This window comes from Scyliorhinus canicula, chromosome 25 (assembly GCF_902713615.1).
Source record: "Scyliorhinus canicula chromosome 25, sScyCan1.1, whole genome shotgun sequence".
Classification (NCBI taxonomy): Eukaryota; Metazoa; Chordata; class Chondrichthyes; order Carcharhiniformes; family Scyliorhinidae; genus Scyliorhinus; species Scyliorhinus canicula.
The window spans coordinates 2,108,628-2,130,679 of NC_052170.1; the positions used below are offsets into that span (position 1 = coordinate 2,108,628).

Below are 22,052 nucleotides of genomic sequence, written 5' to 3' on the forward strand. Positions count from 1 at the left end.
GTCCTCCCCGTGTCTGTGTGTGGTCTGCACGTCCTCCCCGTGTCTGTGCGGAGTCTGCACGTCCTCCCCGTGTCTGCGCGGGTTTCCTCCGGGTGCTCTGGTTTCCTCCCACAAGTCCCGAAAGACGTGGTGTTCGGTGAATTGGACATTCTGAATTCTCCCTCTGTGTACCCGAACAGGCGCCGGAATGTGGCGACTAGGGGCTTTTCACAGTAACCTCATTGCAGTGTTAATGTAAGCCTACTTGTGACAATAAAGATTATTGTTATTATCAGTTTTTGGCAAATCTGTATATTAGAGTGAGGCCTTACTCTAATGTGCAGAATCTCGAGGTACCTGAGGCTTTGGGATTCAATCTCCTCTTCTCGGGGTCCTCGGGCAAGCACCATTTGGTACTGGTCCCCATAAATGGGGACTAGATAGAATGGGAATCATGGGGGTCTCCAAGGGATTCGGAGGCCCCCAGCTGCATGCCCTTTGGGCAGGGTGGTTCCCTGGCACTGCTGGTGCCACCTGGGTACCCTGGCAGTAGCAGCATGGCACCGCCATCTTGACACCATGGCAGTGCCACCTGGGTGCTAGCCTGGCACTGTCAAGGTACCCTGGTGGCACTTCTAGCTGGCGCAAGGGGCACTGCCAAGATGCCAAGCTGGCATTTTTTGCGGGCGTGCAATCAACGTGCCGGGGTTGCCTGCAGTGGGTGCTGGGGAGCCGGGGAATCCTCCCATGTTGTGGTCGGGCTGGGGGGAGGTTGGGGGGTGAAGAGTAAACAGGCCATCAGTAGTGTGAAGGGGTTGTTTAGCAATTAGAGGAAAAAAGTTTATTGTTCTTAGTTTTAATAATAATATTATTATTATTACTAAAACAGCTAGATATTTTGCAATTGGATACAAGATACCAGGGAGTGAACATCTCTCAACTCTGCCAGAAGAAGCAGCTGGACAGGACGGGAGCTGCAAAGAGGCAAGCTTCCCAAATAACCACAGTCCAGATGACCAGGGAATTGGTAGAGAATGAATGTCTTCAGGCGACTGAAATTAAGAGAACCCAGACCAAGGTATTGTTCAGAAGAATTCAAGGAAAAGTAAATAACGTATTCTGAGTTAAAGAGACAATTGCAATAAGCAGATGTCAAGTGGAAAAGCAGATTGCAGAGGTAAATCAAACATTTGATGCCATTTTCTTGGAGTCTGGGAATCGAGAGTTGAAGCAATTGTGAACAGTTTGTACAGCAGTCAGGACAAAGAAATCCTATAGGGATGGTGTAAAATCCTGGACTGGTACGGCTGTTAAAAGCAGAATGGAAGCTTTGTTTAAAAGTGTAAATTGGAAAACCTGGACTGGATGTTTGACTGCAAACCAGTAATTGAAAGCATGCCTGTGAAGAAGATTGTAAAATGTATTTTTGGGAATACAGCTTGGAAACTCTCATGTGACAATCATCTGTGGGGATTCTGAGGAAAAATCCACTAACTTGGGTTCAGAGCAGTGTGTGTATTTGATCACAGTCACCTTATGTGCTTAAAAGAGACTTTGTGTGTTAATGAGACTGTTGTAGCTCAAAATGTAATCCATTTAATCTTTAAGTCTATGTGTATAGACACTGGTTCTATTTTTCAGTCCGAAGCTACCTGATTGTAAACCACAGCTTCTGTAATTTTAATCAATGGAGGGGTGAATGATTTGGGAGATTTGAAGAGTCTGTAAACTTTGTTTATTGATTTTTCACAATTTAGAAAGATTCTTTTTCAAGCCTTTTTTCACCCTTGGTTCTGAACTTTGACCTGCTATAAACTTTCAATCCCTCCTCCTTGTTCAGACCACCTACATCCCAAAGATCAAGGACGGTCTTTTTCAATATTCCACCCTCGCCCATTACGATAGAGCAATGCAGGTTGTAGGGCTGAGCAATTGGGCATCTTGCTGGAAGACACAGCGCGCCAGATAGTAACCCCACCAGGGAATTTCAAAGCTGAGACAAGCGCTGGGAGTTCCAATGCGGGGCTCTGCATCATTAAAGTTCATTTCTCAAAAAGCTGAAATTGGCCAACTCTGAGCCACCACTGGCAGATCTCAAACCCTCTCCTCTTTCACCATGACACTGTGGCCAAAGTTCACCTGTCATCAAATAAATGATTTTTTTCTCTATACGAGCAGATAGAGGGGAATTTTTTTTGGAGGACGTTTATACATACACACTTTTTTAGCTTTGTCACGTGGCCAGGCAGCAGAGAGAAAGGCTTTGAGGAATCCCTGAAATGAAGGTGTCTGCACTGCATTGAAACACCCTCTCATCACCAAGAGCAGGAAGGAAAACCACTCTACAATTTTACAGGTAGTGTGTGATGTCTCTCAGGTGACCACCCGAGGCTGAAGCAGAAGGTTCAGTGCAGCTACCAGACGGATGAATGAAAGAAACACAGGGATGCTGAAAGCTTTCGGGCAGCACGGTAGCACAGCGGTTAACACAGTTGCTTCACAGCTCCAGGGTCCCAGGTTCGATTCCCGGCTGGGTCACTGTCTGTACGGAGTCTGCACGTCCTCCCCGTGTCTGCGTGGGTTTCCTCCGGGTGCTCCGGTTTCCTCCCACAGCCCAAAGATGAGCAGGTTACGTGGATTAGCCATGATAAATTGCCCTTAGTGTCCAAAATTGGGGTTTCTGGATTATGGGGATAGGGTAGAGTGCTCTTTCCAAGAACCGATGCAGACTCGATGGGCCAAATGGCCTCCTTCTGCACTGTAAATTCTACAAAGTCTATGAAATGTGTGGGTAACGTGATGCCTCTTTCCCAGGGGTCTGCTCAGTTTGTTTGAAAGCCTCTTGGAAGATTTGGAGGTTTGAATGAATGACGTTGGCCATCCTTCTCCATAGTGCAATGCCTTCCTGCACCCTGGGCACAGACGCCACTTGAGTCTTCATAATCCTGTTTGGTCAGAAATGCACTGAAGCAATTTAAGATTCAAATGAAAGAGCCAAACAATGAACTGGTCCACTTCTGATGAAAGGTCATTGGCTGTAAACTGTTTCTCTCCACAGATGCTGTCTGAACTGATGACTATTTCCAGAATTTGTCGTTTTGATTTTGATTTTCCATCCTCAACGATATTTACACTTTTAAAAGATTTGGGGATTTGTTCACAATTGTACTTCTTCTAAATGAATTCCAAATCCCTACAATTCCTATGTGTTGTTTCCTCGACAGACATTATTGCTGGATTTGAGGAACAGATCACTGTGAACCCCCCAGCTGTGGCATTTGGAGACTCTTTGACAGTGAACTGCAGTACAACATGTACAAATAATACAATAATATTGGAAGCAATACGGCCTTATCAGGAATCATATGATGCTCAATGGCGAGCACTTTCTTTCTCAAGTATCCAGTCATGGACTGTGAAAGTGACATGTCTTGTAAAATGCCAAGCGTTTGGCAATCAGATGATCAATGTGAGCGAATACAATCCGACCGTATACAGTAAGTAAAAACTCTTCTATCAACATACATGTAATGACTTACACCAGGCCTTTGAGATTGGCCAATCGGAACACGAATTTCCTGATTAGTGGGCCAATCAGGGAACCTCTTCTCTGTATATAACAGGGACTGTCACTCCCAGTGCAGACAGCAAGCTGAGTGCACACGGTCGTACTGCTGTTGGTTTTGTTAATATTAGGGATTCTGGTGAAGGGACTTCTGACTCCGTGGGCTTATTACAATACAAAAGGAAATAGTGAGAGGTCATATGCTTAGGGTTGTACAGAAAATGTTTGGTTGAGCACAGCTTAAAGTTGCTGTGTGGATAACTTGTGATGTATTATGAAATTGGATTACACAAAGTGAGTCCCTCATCTCAACTGGGATGGAGAATGATTGAATAGAGGAGTGCGGAAAAACAGAGAGAGAAATCAGTAGTTTATAATGGGGTTATTTATCAAGGTGCAGAAATCAGTACACAAGTGCACCTTGTGACCTTAAAATCTTGCAAATTAACAAAGATTCCCTGTATCAATCCATTTCAACAATTTGGCTTCCTATTTATAAATGTTAAAAAGTTGCATAAGCCATGTCAGCGCATTCAGAGAAAATGTAGATTGACCACAGACTGTAACAAGAAATTCTTCCCGAAGCTCCCACATAATTAGACTCCCAGATTAATGAGAAAATCAAAGGGTGGGGGGGGAGAACAATTGAAAATCACCGAGCGTCAAGATCGAGCATCCATCGTAATCCTTCTCAAGGTCCAAGAAAAGATCAAATAGCCACTTAGGTATCACAACTTGTCATATGGTTCAGAGTGAGAGGGATCCGACAGACTGAAGGAAATATTTGGGATTGGTTTAATATTACCCGGTATCAAGTTGCTGAAGGAAGTGATAGAAATCAGAGGATGAGGCAATCGAGGAGTCATTTTCAAACCAAGTTTCTCCATCATTCCACACTCTGCTATACAATAGTTTCCTGGGATAGGGACAGAATTTTTACATTTTTGCACTATATTCTTCAAAATCAAGTTTCAATTTGAAGCTGACACTAATCCAGGTCAAACTAGCACTATTCCATAATGGTGTTGGCTCAGTTTGACTCAACACAGAATTGAGGTTATTTAGGAAGTAGATTTTCTGTAAAATAAAGATGTGTATTGTAAAGTGGTTCAGCCTGAAGTGTTTGCCTTGATATATATTTTTGTTAATGTTTATTGATGAAAGTAGTGATTTCAGTGTCACAATTGGATGGCCAGGTTTTAGAACCACTCTGAGTGAAAAATCTGCAAAGTGAATCAGCGAGCTGATCCTTAATGAGAGATAATGAACCATGAGGTGCCAATGTGCTTGACACAAAACTTTTCTTTGATGCACACTTAGCATAGAATAACAGTGGATATATTTAAGGGGAGAGATTCCCAGGTGCTTAGGTTCCTTCAGTGAATTTAGTGGTTAGCACTGCCAACGTCCAAGATTCCCAGCTTGGGTCACTATCTGTGCGGAGTCTGCACGTCCTCCCCATGTCTGCGTGGGTTTCCTCCGGGTGCTCCGGTTTCCTCCCACAAGTCCCGAAAGACGTGCTGTTAGGTGAATTGGACATTCTGAGTTCTCGCTCAGTGTACCCGAACAGGCGCCGGAGTCTGGCAACTAGGGACTTTTCACAGTAACTTCATTGCAGTGTTAATGTAAGCCTACTTGTGCATAAAGATTATTATGATTATTAACTATGATCCTCGTTAACAGATCGCGAGATAAACATAACTTCACCTCCGGAAGTGCTGGAAGTTAAACAGAACATACTAGTCTGGAGTGCATTGGTCCGAGGGTCTATCCAAACAATAAACTCATCCTCACATGGCTGAGAGGGAGTGAGATTGTTCAGATTAATTCCACAGGAAAACCAGGTCTCCCTGATGAAGATCTAAGATTGAAGAATGTCTTCAGTTTCACTGCAAGTGTGTCAGATGATGGACAGGAGTACACCTGCTTGGCAGAAGTGGACCTGGGCTTGGACAGCAGAAAACCAATCGCAAACTCCTCTGTGACTCTGCAAGTTCACTGTAAGTTCCACATGAACAACATTTTGTGGATCACATTCTACAGTATGCTTAGAGTGATGAGGCGCTTTTATCAAATTTATTCTGAAAGGAGATATAAATTAAAAGTCAAAAATGTTGGAAATACTCAGCTCATCAGTAGAGTTGCAGACCTGAAATATTTAATTCTGTTTTCCCCTCCTCAGATTCTGCCTTAGTTGCTGAATATTTACAACATTTTCAATTTTCATTTCAGATTCTAGCCTCTGCCATATTTTGTTTTTGTGTTAAACTAGAAATTAATTCATTGGCATTAAGGAGATAGAGAATCTTCACAAGTTTGCTATGGAAATATTGTGGTATTAATTCATTAACTTGGAAAGGCAGGAACCCCCTTGTAATGTGTGATGTGTTTCACACCAGAGACACTCTCTGATGACTTTTTAATTTTCCTAGCCTCAAGATCGAGCAAATTCGTTGAAAGCTGGCAGTTAAGGATTAGTTAATAGACAAGCTGAGGTAAAAGATGTGGTGGTATCAATCTGTTAACGTCCTGGAGGGGGTTATCCATGTAATTAATTGATTTTGGTTGACCTGGTGTAAGAATGAAATACAGAACTTGCATTTGTTTAGAACCTTTCACATCCCCAGCACATCTCAATGCTCTTCACAGCTGTTTAATAACTTTTGAAATGTGGTAAATCTGTTACATAACCAAATATGGCCGTCACTTTATACACAGCAAGTTTTCACAAACAGATATGAGATGAGAGGATGTTCTAAACATAACAATGAGTATGTGACAAGCAGAAAAAAAAGATGAATAATTCCAACGCTCAAAGGGGGCTGGTTTAGCTCACTCGGCTAAATCGCTGGCTTTTAAAGCAGACCAAGCAGGCCAGCAGCACGGTTCGATTCCCGTACCAGCCTCCCCGGACAGGCGCCGGAATGTGGCGACTAGGGGCTTTTCACAGTAACTTCATTGAAGCCTACTCGTGACAATAAGCAATTTTCATTTTCATTTCATTTCACCTACAAAGTAAACACTGGAAACAAGTACAGTCAGCAGCAAAAACACAACCGATCTGAAAACCTTGTATCACCATCGCCTTTCCTTACTAAATTTTAATTCCGGGGAAAATAATAATATTGAAAATGTATGACTGCACTCATTGTGCACCTCTTGTGAAATTCCCAAGTGGAAGACTAATAAGGGAAACCTTCTCAAGATCCAAACACCAGGTAAATAATGAAATGTGTAATATACAGGTGTCTTTCGTGTGTTGAAGTATCTCTAACAAAGTTCCCAGGTACATATTTTATAGACTGTTTAAATCTTGCACCAATCTCACACATCTCAGAAGGCAGTGATAATTAGAAACATGCAAAATAGAAGCGGGAGGTGGCCATTCGGCCCTTCAATCCTGTTCGCCATTCAACATGACCATAGCTGATCCGCCATCTCAATGCCATATGCCAGCGGTGTCTCTGTAACCCCTGACACCTTCAAAGTCCAGAAATACATCAGTCAGTGTACTTCAAACTAATTTAATTACATCTAAAAGCTTTGACATATGTATCAAAGTCATTGTCTTTCGGAGGGAGGAATTTATTTATAGGAGCAAAATAACAGTGTATTGGTGTTTTACATTGATTATCTCATTGTAGAATTCTATAGTTTGGCAGGATGCTGTGATACAATCACTCATTCCAACTGGCTTATTCTGTTGCAGCAACTTCTTATTAGAAAGAAGCAAGATTTGATAGGGAGTCTGGTCTGAAAATGAAAATCGCTTATTGTCACAAGTAGGATTTGGCTTCAAATCAAGTTACTGTGAAAAGCCCCTAGTCGCCACATTCCGGCGCCTGTCCGGGGAGGCTGGTACGGGAATCGAACCGTGCTGCTGGCCTGCCTCGGTCTGCTTTCAAAGCCAGCTCTTTAGCCCTGTGCTAAACCAGCCCCTCTTAGAATGTTTTTATAATGGAAAAGATCTTGGCCCAGAATCATTTCTTTTGAAGCCTCACGCGTCACACAAAGTTAAAACGAGATATTGCTCTTTAACAAAATCAAATAAAAATAATTTTTCATTTAATGTTACTTAATTTTCCAACATTTTCTTTTCCTTTACAGATGAGCCAATAGGAACAACTGTATTAGCAAATAACAACTCGATCTCGGGGGAGTCCCCAGTCCATTTCCCACATGGTGACAGTATTGTATTAAGCTGTAACTCTCGAGGAAATCCTCAGCCAGACGTGACATGGGAATACCCTGAACTGAACAATGTTGAGATTACTTCAGGAATCCTCTATATTTCAGGTGCCACAACAAAAAACAATGGGATATATAAATGCACCGCCACTAATAAACTTGGAGCTGATAAGAAGAGTGTGAACATCAAAATTGAAGGTTAGTTGGTAATCACAATGATAATTGAATCAAAGATTTAACCAGTGTAAACTTATAGTGGAATCACTATTTCAACAAGAAAACCGAAGCACAAGCGAGGTGGGGTTACAGGGATAGGGTGGGGGATTGGGCCTGTGTGGGGTGCTCCTCAGAGGGTCGGTGCAGACTAGATGGGCTGAATGGCTTCCTCCTGCACTGTGGGGATTCTATGATTCTGTTTACTTTCTGTTTCTGCGTTAAGAGATCAGAAATAACGTGTTCCCTTGTTTCTTTCTATTTATTCTGACCACCAACACATTCAAAAGTGGTCCATCAGCTTTCCCTTTGTGTAAGGGAGTATTTTGCCTCCACACGACATGATCATCTAGGTGACCGCATCAACATTGTCGCCTTCCAGCCTGGAAGAAGAGCCATTTGACTCAAAACCCACTCTCTCTCTCTCCACAGATGCTGCCACACCGGCAATCTTTCCAGGAATCTTATTCAAGATTGCAATTCTCTATTTGTTAGTCTGCCAAGGAAGTCACTTGGCCAACCTTAATCTCCTGCAGTTCAAGAAACATTTTATTTAATTTCACATTTTCTTGTCAGCTAGATGCAAGTGATATTTAGTATCCAAAAGTGATATTTAGTATCCAAGTATTTTAGGACTCAGGTTCTCAACAATGATCAACTAATCTAGAAGATCAGATCAATAGGAGAAAGAACACTGGAGAGAGATTTAATCAGCACCAACATTATTTGAATCCTAGTAGCTGTGTTAAGAATGGCAAAGGTGTAGATTTAGATTCAGATTTATTGTCACTTGTACCGAGGTACAGTGAAAAGTATTGTCTGCGTACAGTCCAGACAGATCATTCCATACATGAAAAAACATAGAACATGTGATAAATACATGAGGATACATAATGAAAATACATAAACATTGACAGTGGGTGAAGTATACGGTGTATATAGTGCTAAAACTATAGAAAAGATGCGTAGAAAGATCTAGTTCAGACCCTAAGAAGGTTATTCAGGAGTCTAATAACAGCGGGGAAGAAGCTGTATTTGAATCTATTGATGCGTGGAAACTTTTGTATCTCCTGCCCGCTTTCCCAAGCCAGAGGGAGGTGTAGACAGAGTTAATGGATGGGAGGCAGGCTCGCGTTATGGGCCATGTTCATGACTTTCTGTAGTTCTTGGGCCGAGCAGTTGCCATACCAGGCTGTGATGCAGCCAGATAGGATGCTTTCTATGTACATCTTTAGAAATTGGCAAGAGATAATGTGGACATGCTGAATTTCCTGAGTTTCCTGAGGAAGTATAGGCACTGTTGTACTTTCTTTTGTTGTAGTGTTGACGTGGGTGGACCAGGACAGATTGTTGATGATGTTTATATCTTGGAGCTGTCGACCATCTCCACCTCGGCCCCGTTGATGCTGACAGGGGCATGGACGACACTTCGCTTTCAGAAGTCAATGACCAGCTCCTTAGTTTTGCTGACGATGAGGGAGAGATTGTTGTCGTTGCACCACGCCTCTAGGTTCTCTATTGTCCTCCTGTACTCTGATACATTGTTGTACGAGATCCGACCCACTACGGCCGTGTCATCAGAAAACTTATAGGTGGAGTTGGAGCCAAATTTTGCCTCAAAGTCATGTGTGCATAAGGAGTATAGTAGGGGATGAAGCACGCAGCCTTGTGGGGCTCCGGTATTAAGGACTATTGTAGGAATACAATCATAGGACCATGGAACATTGATGGTCAAGAGGATGAAGGATCCATCCTCTCACAATAACTTCATTTATATGGTGTTCACAAAAAACATCTCCAGAGCAAGAAATGAACAAATGCAAGCTTTAGCAAAAAAGTTTGATCAAAAAGATGGATTTTGTAAACTATTGGGGATTTCTTGCAGTTGGAGAGAAAGTGAAAGAAAAAACTGAACAGATGATTGGCTGATAGATTGTTTAAACATGAACAGCAACTATCTTCCATGTACTTCAGGCTGACAATGTTGTCATGGGCAGTGCTGCTGGCACTCAATCATTACCACAACAATCACATCTGACTGCAAAATCACTGCTTCTCTTGATCTATATTAATGACTTAGATTTGAGTGTACAGGCCACAATTACAAAATTGGTGTATGACACAAGTATAGTGAACTGTGATAGGAAAGTGACAGACTCCAAGCGCACCCAAACAGGTTGGTGAAGTGTATGGACTGAAAATATTTAACACAGAGAAGAGCAAAGTGGTACATTTTGGTGAGAGGAATGAGGAGAAGAAATATAAAATAGAGGGCACAATTCGAAACAGGGAGACCTCCGATATATGTGTACAATTTGTTAAACATGGCAGGGAACTTTGGAAATATGTATATGGGCCGACATTCTCCCCATGTCTGCGTGGGTTTCCTCCAGGTGCTCTGGTTTCCTCCCACTGTTTAAAGTATTACTGGGGGTTAGAGGGATAGGGCGAAGGAGTAGGCCTTGGTCGAGTGGAGTCGGTGTGGCCTCCTTCTGCAACGTCAGGATTCCATGGATTCCAAACTTGGGCACACACGAAACAAAATGGGCATTAGGAGATTAAAATTCCAGATCGAATTGTCTTTTTTGAAAATAAATTCTATAAATGTTTACAAATCATTTCATTCAACTTCCATTTCTCCCACAGATAGAACAGCAATCATAGCTGCAGCAAGTGTATCAGTGGTGGCCGCACTTGCCCTTGCATCAGGAGCCATCATTTATTACTTGAAAAAGAATGCCTAGAAAACAGGAAAATACAAACTACAAATGCAAAGCACAACAACAATTCACAAGTTCCCAATTCATAACCAGCAAAAGGACAAGATTATGAAACAAGTTTCGTCAATTTAAAAGCTATTTCCGACTGCTGTGGGGAAACTGCTCTGGGGAAAGATAATGGGGTTGAGTTTGTATAATGGTTCTCCCGGTATCAGCAGACAGACATGAGAACAATGCACAAATTCACCCCCAAATCCTTCAGAATGGCTTCTCACCTCTATATTTATAACTTTCACCAACTATAACTCTGAAATCTTTCTCGGTCTGTGCTTCTTGCACATCCCCAATTTTAATCCACTGTGGTTCATTCTGGTGTGCCAAATCCCTAAGGAATAGAAAAATAGGAGTAAACGATTTAGCCCCTGGAGACTGTTCTGCTCCAACGGTTCTATACACCTGATTTAGGTTGATATTCAGTGTCATACTGAAGTAGGGCTGCATCATCCAGCAAGTTGCTGTTAAACTGGGAAACAGTCAGGGAAGCGTGACTAAGAAAATCACTGTAATGGCTGGGAATTCGGAAACATATGGTCAAATGAGGCACGTCCAAGACCAGATGGCAAATCTCTCCTAGTTTCAGATAGTTTTGGGTTAATCTGAATGATTCTAAGTGTCAGATTGAAATGTGAGGTAAGAGTTAAAAAACTTGAGCTTTTCACCTTCGAAAGGCAGTGACTTTATCCGCAAAGCAACTCTGGAACTCTCCATTAAGCTGACGGTAAGTGAGTGCCAAAGACAAATTTAGGAAAGGTTTTTAGAAAGTTTGTCACATCAAAAGTCATAAAACCATAAACTGAATTCTGGGACAGAGCCACTGAGGCAAAACCCCCCAGGATCATTCTGAAAATTGTTGGCTGCTTTAATAGGGTGGCAAGGATTGCAGCCACTTTCTAGACGAATGTATTAAGATGGGCCGAATAGCCTTCATCAACTCCATCTATATTGCAACTGCTGAAAAGTCAGAGTGTTTTTAGTTCTTCCTTCTATTCCCATGATGATTGAAGTGAGCAGTATGCAGAACTTCCACATGCATTGGTCTTATTGAGCGGTCCGACAGTCAGAATTTAATTCTGTGCCATTCCAATAATATAAATGTGGTGAAAATAGTGGTGAAGCGTCCACTACGTCGATGTTAAAGGTGATGATGTTGATATTTAGTATTTTGGGATAAACTGGTATGGTTTATATTTGGTCTACATCTCTTTCACCTGAAACCACATTCATACAATGAATATCATTAAATTACATTCCGTGCTCTCACGTGGTGTAAATGGATGCAATGTTTTCTATTTTGGGTCAATTAGATCCAGATTTCTAAGGTACGGTAGATGAAGTGTGTTTAATTGTATCCACATGATGGGCATTGACTGGAGGTTGACGTGTTCAAAACATCGGGTCAGTCTGAATCTGTGATGGTTGCTTTGGAGATCTGTGTATGATGGCTTTGTAAATTCCAACATTACAACAATGTCTACAGTTTTTTAAAGAACGACTTCATTGGCTATAAAGGGCTTTAAAACAATCAATGGTGCTTAATGCAAGGCTTTCTTTTCTATGAATAAAAGCTTGTAAGGTGCATAAAGACGAGACTGGATCTCTCCTTCACTCCATATCTATCTGAGTTGGAACACAGCTGCTGCCCCTGACTCCCAAAGAGTGAGGAATTTGTGAGTTTTGAAGACTCTCCAGACTTTGTTTATTGATTTCTGTAATTTGGAAACGTGTTTTAAAGCCCCTTTGTGTTTGCTTTCTGACTTGAGAGCTGAACCAATTTTTTTCACAGTCTCGTCCTTGGTCAGAACCCCTGACCTATTCTGAACATGGCCAGAGATTTTCTTTCTTATTTCACTCCGCACCATTCTGACGGAGGAGGTGGAGCAGGCTGTGCGCAGGACAGCTGTGATTGCCATGAAACCTGACTGGCTGGAAATTGACGTATCTTCCATGCAAGAGACAAGGCCTGGGATTCTCCGACCCGAGTTCAGCCCAAAACCGCTGGCAGCGAGGGCGGAGAATTCGGCGCTCAGCCAAAACTCCGTTCACTGCAGCGTGACTGGAGAACCCGCCGGCGAGAATGGGCGGAGAATCCCGGCCAAGATCTGCCGAGAATGAATCACTGAAAGACCTGGGGCTGGATTCTCCGCTGGTGGGATGCTGCGTTTTGACGGCAGCCTGGGGGTTTCCTGACGGAGTGGTGCTGCCCCACAATGGGAAACCCCACTGACCAGCCAGCGAAACAGAGCTTCCCGCCAGCGGGGTGAAACAGAAATGGCGGGGTGGAGAATCCAGCACACATTCATTCGAGGAAACATGTAAACAGGGTGAAGGCTTAGCTGCTCCAGATGATAGAAACTGTACAAATCATTCAGACCACACTGTGTCTATCTGCCCCTCAACTCATACAGGGCCTATTAACCTCATGAGTGCTCAAGCAGCATGCTGTCCTTCATCACAGACGCACAACCCAGTTGTACGAAGAACCTGACCCCACTATCAATAGAATCCCAAAGTCAGAATATCTTTTCCAATGCAAGAGTGGGAAAGAATCGTGAAACACGATCATACTGATTTGGACTTTGCAGCCTGGGAAATAGAAATGAGAGCGACTTCTCAGCTTTGCTGCAATTAACACTTTCATTCAGAACAAACTATGCCACAAAGTGCCCCAAAACCGGGGCATTTGCACGAACTGGATCCATCATCATTGGATCCAATTCTCTGAACAGCATTCTCAACACATGCAGCTTCCATGGTGCTGACTGTGACACAGATCACTCACTGGTGTGCCCGAGAGTGAGAATGAAGCTTATACATACAAAACAGAAATGCCATCCTCGTATCAATGTTAGCCATATTTCCTATCCAGATAACAACTAACAGTTTCACAGATTAACTGACAAATGTTCTCCGGAAATCCCACCAAGCGCAGAAACAAAATGGAACATGTATCGAGCCACCACTTAAACCACCGCACTCGCAACATGTGGAAAGTAGGAGCAGGAAAACACTGACTGGTTTGAGGCTAACATCACTGTAATAATCCACGGGAGGCAGGAGTTCCGTCACCACACCAATATTTATTTACAATAACGATATTACAGGAGCAGCTACAAACAGTGCTGCCAGCAGTCCAGTCAACTAAAGACTGGCTCACAAAGCCTACACAGGTGATTATATGGGCCCCCTCAATGAGCTATCATTGAGGGAGCTCATACTCCAATTGGCCAACCAATAAAGCCAATTGGAGTTCATTACAATCACTGTGATGGAACTTGCTGTTGAAGATAAGTGATGCACTCTAACTAATTACAAGAGGCATCAAAGTGAGAAGAATCTGAATGCACTAAGAGCCACTGGAAGGAAGCCCAATAAACTACGAGGTTGTGCGCCAATGACTGAGTAACAACTCTGTCAAAGTATCCCAATGTCCTCTAACAGGGAATACAAGGGGCAAGTCTGATTGAATCCAAGCGTTAACCAGGACTTTAGCCGTTGAAAATAAAAGCAGGGGAATTTATCACCAACTGCAATAACCAGTTGGATGATGGGTGGGACACTACCTTCAGGTGTACTCCAGATCACTGAGGAAGCTCCAGACACCATGGAACGCCTGCCTGTCATAGAATCATAGAATCCTACAATGCAGAAGGAGACCATTCAGCCCATCGATGCTGCACCGACCCTTCGAACGCTCACCCTACTCATGTCCACTCCGCCCTATCCCCATAGCATGGCCAATCCACCTAACCTGCACACCTTTGGACTGTGGGAGGAAACCGGAGCACCCGGAGGAAACCCACGCAGACACGGGGAGGGAGTGTAAACTACACACAGTCACCCGAGGCCGGAATTGAACCTGGATGGCTGGTGCAGCAGTGCTAACCGCTGTGCCAACGTGCCGCCCTGTGTCATGGAAGAGTTGGATATCAAACCCACAGAGGCAGAGCTTAGCAAAGCTCCAGGTGCAGATCCTATATAAACGCAAGAATGGAAAAGCAGAACTAACCACAAACATTCAATCCCTGCAGCAGTGACGCACAGTGGCAGCCGTGTGTACCATCTACAAGATGCACTGCAGCAACTGACCAAGGCTCCTTAGGCAGCACCTTCCAAACCACGGCCACTACCATCTAGAAGGACAAGAGCAGCAGATACCTGGGAACCCCACCACCTGGAGGTTCCCCTCCAAGTCACTCATCACCCTGAATTAGAGATATATCTCCATTTCTTCACTGGCAAATGGTCAAACCCTGGAACTCCCTCCCTAACATAGCAGATGACGTGGGGGCACTGCGCCGGGGAAGAAAGGGGTTGGGGGGGTGGGGGGGGGGGGGGTGTGGGGGGGGGGGTCTGAGGGCGACACTGGATGCTCAGGTGTTGGGGGGGGGGGGTGAGGTAGCAAGTGGACTAAGGCAGATTCCAGGGAGACAGGCGGGACTAATGCCAGGAGGAGAGGGGTACTAATGTCAGGAGGAGAGGGGTACTAATGCCAGGAGGAGAGGGGTACTAATGCCAGGAGGAGAGGGGTACTAATGCCAGGAGGAGAGGGGTACTAATGCCAGGAGGAGAGGGGTACTAATGCCAGGAGGAGAGGGGTACTAATGCCAGGAGGAGAGTGGTACTAATGCCAGGAGGAGAGGGGTACTAATGCCAGGAGGAGAGGGGTACTAATGCCAGGAGGAGAGGGGTACTAATGCCAGGAGGAGAGGGGTACTAATGCCAGGAGGAGAGGGGTACTAATTCACACGTGCAACTTGCAGGATCACCGTCTAAATTGCACGGTGTCACTCCTTGCCACTAACTGCAGCACCCACTGCTTCCCAGGCGGCATTAGTCACGATGGGTCTCTTCCCCATTTGGGGGTACAGGGTGTACTGCCTCTTTTCCACAGCATCCAGAAACCTGGCCAGGTCTGGATCCAGAAAGCGAGGAGCAGGTTTCGGAGCTGCCATCCTCCAGGCTGAACTGGGAGTGAAAGCTCAGAGGCCCTTTTAAATGCAGCTCCCCTTGTTAGTAGTGATGAGCTGAGCCCCGAGTCGGGCGAGTCAGATGCCTGGGGACCCTGGCTCAGCATGATTCACGTTGGTGATCATTAGTGCACTAAGTGTGGGTGAATTGCGATCTGGATCACACCCATTAACCAGGCAGAAATCGCCCCTCGCTTCCTGGCAAAACTGACACAGAGGGCGCAATCTTCAGGCCACACAGGAAAGATGGCCGGTGAAAGATGGGAGACCTCGTTCCCGGGATCTACCCGGCCCGCAATGCCTCACGAGATTCAATGGAATCTTGCGAGATGTTGCAAGTGGGATCCCGCCCACAATAGTCTGCACCTTCTCCCCATGTCTGTGCGGAGTCTGCATGTCCTCCCCGTGTCTGTGCGGAGTCTGCACGTCCTCCCCGTGTCTGTGCGGGGTGCGCGCGTCCTCCCCGTGTCTGCGTGCGGTCTGCACGTCCTTCCCGGTGTCTGTGCGGAGTCTGCATGTCCTCCCCGTGTCTGTGCGGAGTCTGCACGTCCTCTCCGTGTCTGTGTGGGGTCTGCACGTCCTCCCCGTGTCTGTGCGGAGTCTGCACGTCCTCCCCGTGTCTGTGCGGAGTCTGCATGTCCTCCCCGTGTCTGTGCGGAGTCTGCAAGTCCTCCCCGTGTCTGTGCGGAGTCTGCACGTCCTCCCCGTGTCTGTGCGGAGTCTGCATGTCCTCCCCGTGTCTGTGCGGAGTCTGCACGTCCTCCCCGTGTCTGTGTGGGGTCTGCACGTCCTCCCCGTGTCTGTGCGGGGTCTGCACGTCCTCCCCGTGTCTGTGCGGAGTCTGCACGTCCTCCCCGTGTCTGTGCAGAGTCTGCACGTCCTCCCCGTGTCTGTGCGGGGTCTGCACGTCCTCCCCGTGTCTGTGTGGGGTCTGCACGTCCTCCCCGTGTCGGCGTGCGGTCTGCACGTCCTCCCCGTGTCTGTGCGGAGTCTGCATGTCCTCCCCGTGTCTGTGCGGGGTCTGCACGTCCTCCCCGTGTCTGTGCGGAGTCTGCATGTCCTCCCCGTGTCTGTGCGGAGTCTGCATGTCCTCCCGTGTCGGCGTGCGGTCTGCACGTCCTCCCCGTGTCTGTGCGGAGTCTGCATGTCCTCCCCGTGTCTGTGTGGAGTCTGCACGTCCTCCCCGTGTCTGTGCGGAGTCTGCACGTCCTTCCCGTGTCTGTGTGGGGTCTGCACGTCCTCCCCGTGTCTGTGTGGGGTCTGCACGTCCTCCCCGTGTCTGTGCGGGGTCTGCACGTCCTCCCCGTGTCTGTGCGGAGTCTGCACGTCCTTCCCGTGTCTGTGTGGGGTCTGCACGTCCTCCCCGTGTCTGTGCGGAGTCTGCACGTCCTCCCCGTGTCTGTGCGGGGTCTGCACGTCCTCCCCGTGTCTGTGCGGAGTCTGTGCGTCCTCCCCGTGTCTGCGTGCGGTCTGCACGTCCTCCCTGTGTCTGTGTGGAGTCTGCATGTCCTCCCCGAGTCTGTGCGGAGTCTGCACGTCCTCCCCGTGTCTGTGCAGAGTCTGCACGTCCTCCCCGTGTCTGTGCGGAGTCTGCACGTCCTCCCCGTGTCTGTGCGGGGTCTGCACGTCCTCCCCGTGTCTGTGCGGAGTCTGTGCGTCCTCCCCGTGTCTGCGTGCGGTCTGCACGTCCTCCCTGTGTCTGTGTGGGGTCTGTGTGGAGTCTGCACGTCCTCCCCGTGTCTGTGCGGGGTGTCCGCGTCCTCCCCGTGTCTGTGTGGGGTCTGCACGTCCTCCCCGTGTCTGTGCAGAGTCTGCACGTCCTCCCCGTGTCTGTGCGGAGTCTGCACGTCCTCCCCGTGTCTGTGCGGAGTCTGCACGTCCTCCCCGTGTCTGTGTGGAGTCTGCACGTCCTCCCCGTGTCTGTGTGGAGTCTGCACGTCCTCCCCGTGTCTGTGTGGAGTCTGCACGTCCTCCCCGTGTCTGTGTGGAGTCTGCACGTCCTCCCCGTGTCTGTGTGGAGTCTGCACGTCCTCCCCGTGTCTGTGTGGAGTCTGCACGTCCTCCCCGTGTCTGTGCGGAGTCTGCACGTCCTCCCCGTGTCTGCGCGGGTTTCCTCCGGGTGCTCTGGTTTCCTCCCACAAGTCCCGAAAGACGTGGTGTTCGGTGAATTGGACATTCTGAATTCTCCCTCTGTGTACCCGAACAGGCGCCGGAATGTGGCGACTAGGGGCTTTTCACAGTAACCTCATTGCAGTGTTAATGTAAGCCTACTTGTGACAATAAAGATTATTGTTATTATCAGTTTTTGGCAAATCTGTATATTAGAGTGAGGCCTTACTCTAATGTGCAGAATCTCGAGGTACCTGAGGCTTTGGGATTCAATCTCCTCTCCTCGGGGTCCTCGGGCAAGCACCATTTGGTACTGGTCCCCATAAATGGGGACTAGATAGAATGGGAATCATGGGGGTCTCCAAGGGATTCGGAGGCCCCCAGCTGCATGCCCTTTGGGCAGGGTGGTTCCCTGGCACTGCTGGTGCCACCTGGGTACCCTGGCAGTAGCAGCATGGCACCGCCATCTTGACACCATGGCAGTGCCACCTGGGTGCTAGCCTGGCACTGTCAAGGTACCCTGGTGGCACTTCTAGCTGGCGCAAGGGGCACTGCCAAGATGCCAAGCTGGCATTTTTTGCGGGCGTGCAATCAACGTGCCGGGGTTGCCTGCAGTGGGTGCTGGGGAGCCGGGGAATCCTCCCATGTTGTGGTCGGGCTGGGGGGAGGTTGGGGGGTGAAGAGTAAACAGGCCATCAGTAGTGTGAAGGGGTTGTTTAGCAATTAGAGGAAAAAAAGTTTTATTGTTCTTAGTTTTAATAATAATATTATTATTATTACTAAAACAGCTAGATATTTTGCAATTGGATACAAGATACCAGGGAGTGAACATCTCTCAACTCTGCCAGAAGAAGCAGCTGGACAGGACGGGAGCTGCAAAGAGGCAAGCTTCCCAAATAACCACAGTCCAGATGACCAGGGAATTGGTAGAGAATGAATGTCTTCAGGCGACTGAAATTAAGAGAACCCAGACCAAGGTATTGTTCAGAAGAATTCAAGGAAAAGTAAATAACGTATTCTGAGTTAAAGAGACAATTGCAATAAGCAGATGTCAAGTGGAAAAGCAGATTGCAGAGGTAAATCAAACATTTGATGCCATTTTCTTGGAGTCTGGGAATCGAGAGTTGAAGCAATTGTGAACAGTTTGTACAGCAGTCAGGACAAAGAAATCCTATAGGGATGGTGTAAAATCCTGGACTGGTACGGCTGTTAAAAGCAGAATGGAAGCTTTGTTTAAAAGTGTAAATTGGAAAACCTGGACTGGATGTTTGACAGCAAACCAGTAATTGAAAGCATGCCTGTGAAGAAGATTGTAAAATGTATTTTTGGGAATACAGCTTGGAAACTCTCATGTGACAATCATCTGTGGGGATTCTGAGGAAAAATCCACTAACTTGGGTTCAGAGCAGTGTGTGTATTTGATCACAGTCACCTTATGTGCTTAAAAGAGACTTTGTGTGTTAATGAGACTGTTGTAGCTCAAAATGTAATCCATTTAATCTTTAAGTCTATGTGTATAGACACTGGTTCTATTTTTCAGTCCGAAGCTACCTGATTGTAAACCACAGCTTCTGTAATTTTAATCAATGGAGGGGTGAATGATTTGGGAGATTTGAAGAGTCTGTAAACTTTGTTTATTGATTTTTCACAATTTAGAAAGATTCTTTTTCAAGCCTTTTTTCACCCTTGGTTCTGAACTTTGACCTGCTATAAACTTTCAATCCCTCCTCCTTGTTCAGACCACCTACATCCCAAAGATCAAGGACGGTCTTTTTCAATATTCCACCCTCGCCCATTACGATAGAGCAATGGAGGTTGTAGGGCTGAGCAATTGGGCATCTTGCTGGAAGACACAGCGCGCCAGATAGTAACCCCACCAGGGAATTTCAAAGCTGCGCCAAGCGCTGGGAGTTCCAATGCGGGGCTCTGCATCATTAAAGTTGATTTCTCAAAAAGCTGAAATTGGCCAACTCTGAGCCACCACTGGCAGATCTCAAACCCTCTCCTCTTTCACCATGACACTGTGGCCAAAGTTCACCTGTCATCAAATAAATGATTTTTTTCTCTATACGAGCAGATAGAGGGGAATTTCTTTTGGAGGACGTTTGTACATACACACTTTTTTAGCTTTGTCACGTGGCCAGGCAGCAGAGAGAAAGGCTTTGAGGAATCCCTGAAATGAAGGTGTCTGCACTGCATTGAAACACCCTCTCATCACCAAGAGCAGGAAGGAAAACCACTCTACAATTTTACAGGTAGTGTGTGATGTCTCTCAGGTGACCACCCGAGGCTGAAGCAGAAGGTTCAGTGCAGCTACCAGACTGATGAATGAAAGAAACACAGGGATGCTGAAAGCTTTCGGGCAGCACGGTAGCACAGCGGTTAACACAGTTGCTTCACAGCTCCAGGGTCCCAGGTTCGATTCCCGGCTGGGTCACTGTCTGTGCGGAGTCTGCACGTCCTCCCCGTGTCTGCGTGGGTTTCCTCCGGGTGCTCCGGTTTCCTCCCACAGCCCAAAGATGAGCAGGTTACGTGGATTAGCCATGATAAATTGCCCTTAGTGTCCAAAATTGGGGTTTCTGGATTATGGTGATAGGGTAGAGTGCTCTTTCCAAGAACCGATGCAGACTCGATGGGCCAAATGGCCTCCTTCTGCACTGTAAATTCTACAAAGTCTATGAAATGTGTGGGTAACGTGATGCCTCTTTCCCAGGGGTCTGCTCAGTTTGTTTGAAAGCCTCTTGGAAGATTTGGAGGTTTGAATGAATGACGTTGGCCATCCTTCTCCATAGTGCAATGCCTTCCTGCACCCTGGGCACAGACGCCACTTGAGTCTTCATAATCCTGTTTGGTCAGAAATGCACTGAAGCAATTTAAGATTCAAATGAAAGAGCCAAACAATGAACTGGTCCACTTCTGATGAAAGGTCATTGGCTGTAAACTGTTTCTCTCCACAGATGCTGTCTGAACTGATGACTATTTCCAGAATTTGTCGTTTTGATTTCGATTTTCCATCCTCAACAATATTTACACTTTTAAAAGATTTGGGGATTTGTTCACAATTGTACTTCTTCTAAACTAATTCCAAATCCCTACAATTCCTATGTGTTGTTTCCTCGACAGACATTATTGCTGGATTTGAGGAACAGATCACTGTGAACCCCCCAGCTGTGGCATTTGGAGACTCTTTGACAGCGAACTGCAGTACAACATGTACAAATAATACAATAATATTGGAAGCAATACGGCCTTATCAGGAATCACATGATGCTCAATGGCGAGCACTTTCTTTCTCAAGTATCCAGTCATGGACTGTGAAAGTGACATGTCTTGTAAAATGCCAAGCGTTTGGCAATCAGATGATCAATGTGAGCGAATACAATCCGACCGTATACAGTAAGTAAAAACTCTTCTGAATAGAGGAGTGCGGGAAAAACAGAAGAGAGAGAAATCAGTAGTTTATAATGGGGTTATTTATCAAGGTGCAGAAATCAGTACACAAGTGCACCTTTTAACCTTAAAATCTTGCAAATTAACAAAGATTCCCTGTATCAATCCATTTCAACAATTTGGCTTCCTATTTATAAATGTTACAAAGTTGCATAAGCCATGTCAGCGCATTCAGGGAACATGTAGATTGACCACAGACTGTAACAAGAAATTCTTCCCGAAGCTCCCACATAATTAGACTCCCAGATTAATGAGAAAATCAAAGGGTGGGGGGGAGAACAATTCAAAATCACCGAGCGTCAAGATCGAGCATCCATCGTAATCCTTCTCAAAGTCCAAGAAAAGATCAAATAGCCACTTAGGTATCACAACTTGTCATATGGTTCAGAGTGAGAGGGATCCGACAGACTGAAGGAAATATTTGGGATTGGTTTAATATTACCCGGTATGAAGAATATAGTGCAAAAGTTTCTCCATCATTCCACACTCTGCTATACAATAGTTTCCTGGGATAGTGACAGAATTTTTACATTTTTGCACTATATTCTTCAAAATCAAGTTGCAATTTGAAGCTGACACTAATCCAGGTCCAACTCACACTGATCCATAATGGTGTTGTCTCAGTTCACTCATAGAATCATAGAATTTACCGTGCAGAAGGAGGCCATTCGGCCCATCGAGTCTGTATTGGCCCTTGGAAAGAGCACCCCACGTAAGCCCATGCCTCCAACCTATCCCCGTAACCCAGTAACCCCACCTAACCTTTTTGGACAGTAAGGGCAATTTATCACAGCCAATCCA

General features: G+C 45.9%; 1 protein-coding gene across 1 annotated transcript in view; it reads left to right on the forward strand.

The window, feature by feature from the left end:
* The window catches only part of LOC119956995 (hemicentin-1-like), a 339,271-nt gene that overhangs the window by 71,020 nt on the left and 246,199 nt on the right, over nucleotides 1-22,052 (forward strand). The window contains exons 8-13 of the mRNA XM_038784579.1: nucleotides 869-1,057; nucleotides 1,129-1,156; nucleotides 3,204-3,476; nucleotides 5,278-5,544; nucleotides 7,652-7,930; nucleotides 20,925-21,197. Coding sequence (XP_038640507.1) covers nucleotides 869-1,057; nucleotides 1,129-1,156; nucleotides 3,204-3,476; nucleotides 5,278-5,544; nucleotides 7,652-7,930; nucleotides 20,925-21,197 — 1,309 coding nt within the window. The remainder of the gene's footprint in view (nucleotides 1-868; nucleotides 1,058-1,128; nucleotides 1,157-3,203; nucleotides 3,477-5,277; nucleotides 5,545-7,651; nucleotides 7,931-20,924; nucleotides 21,198-22,052) is intronic.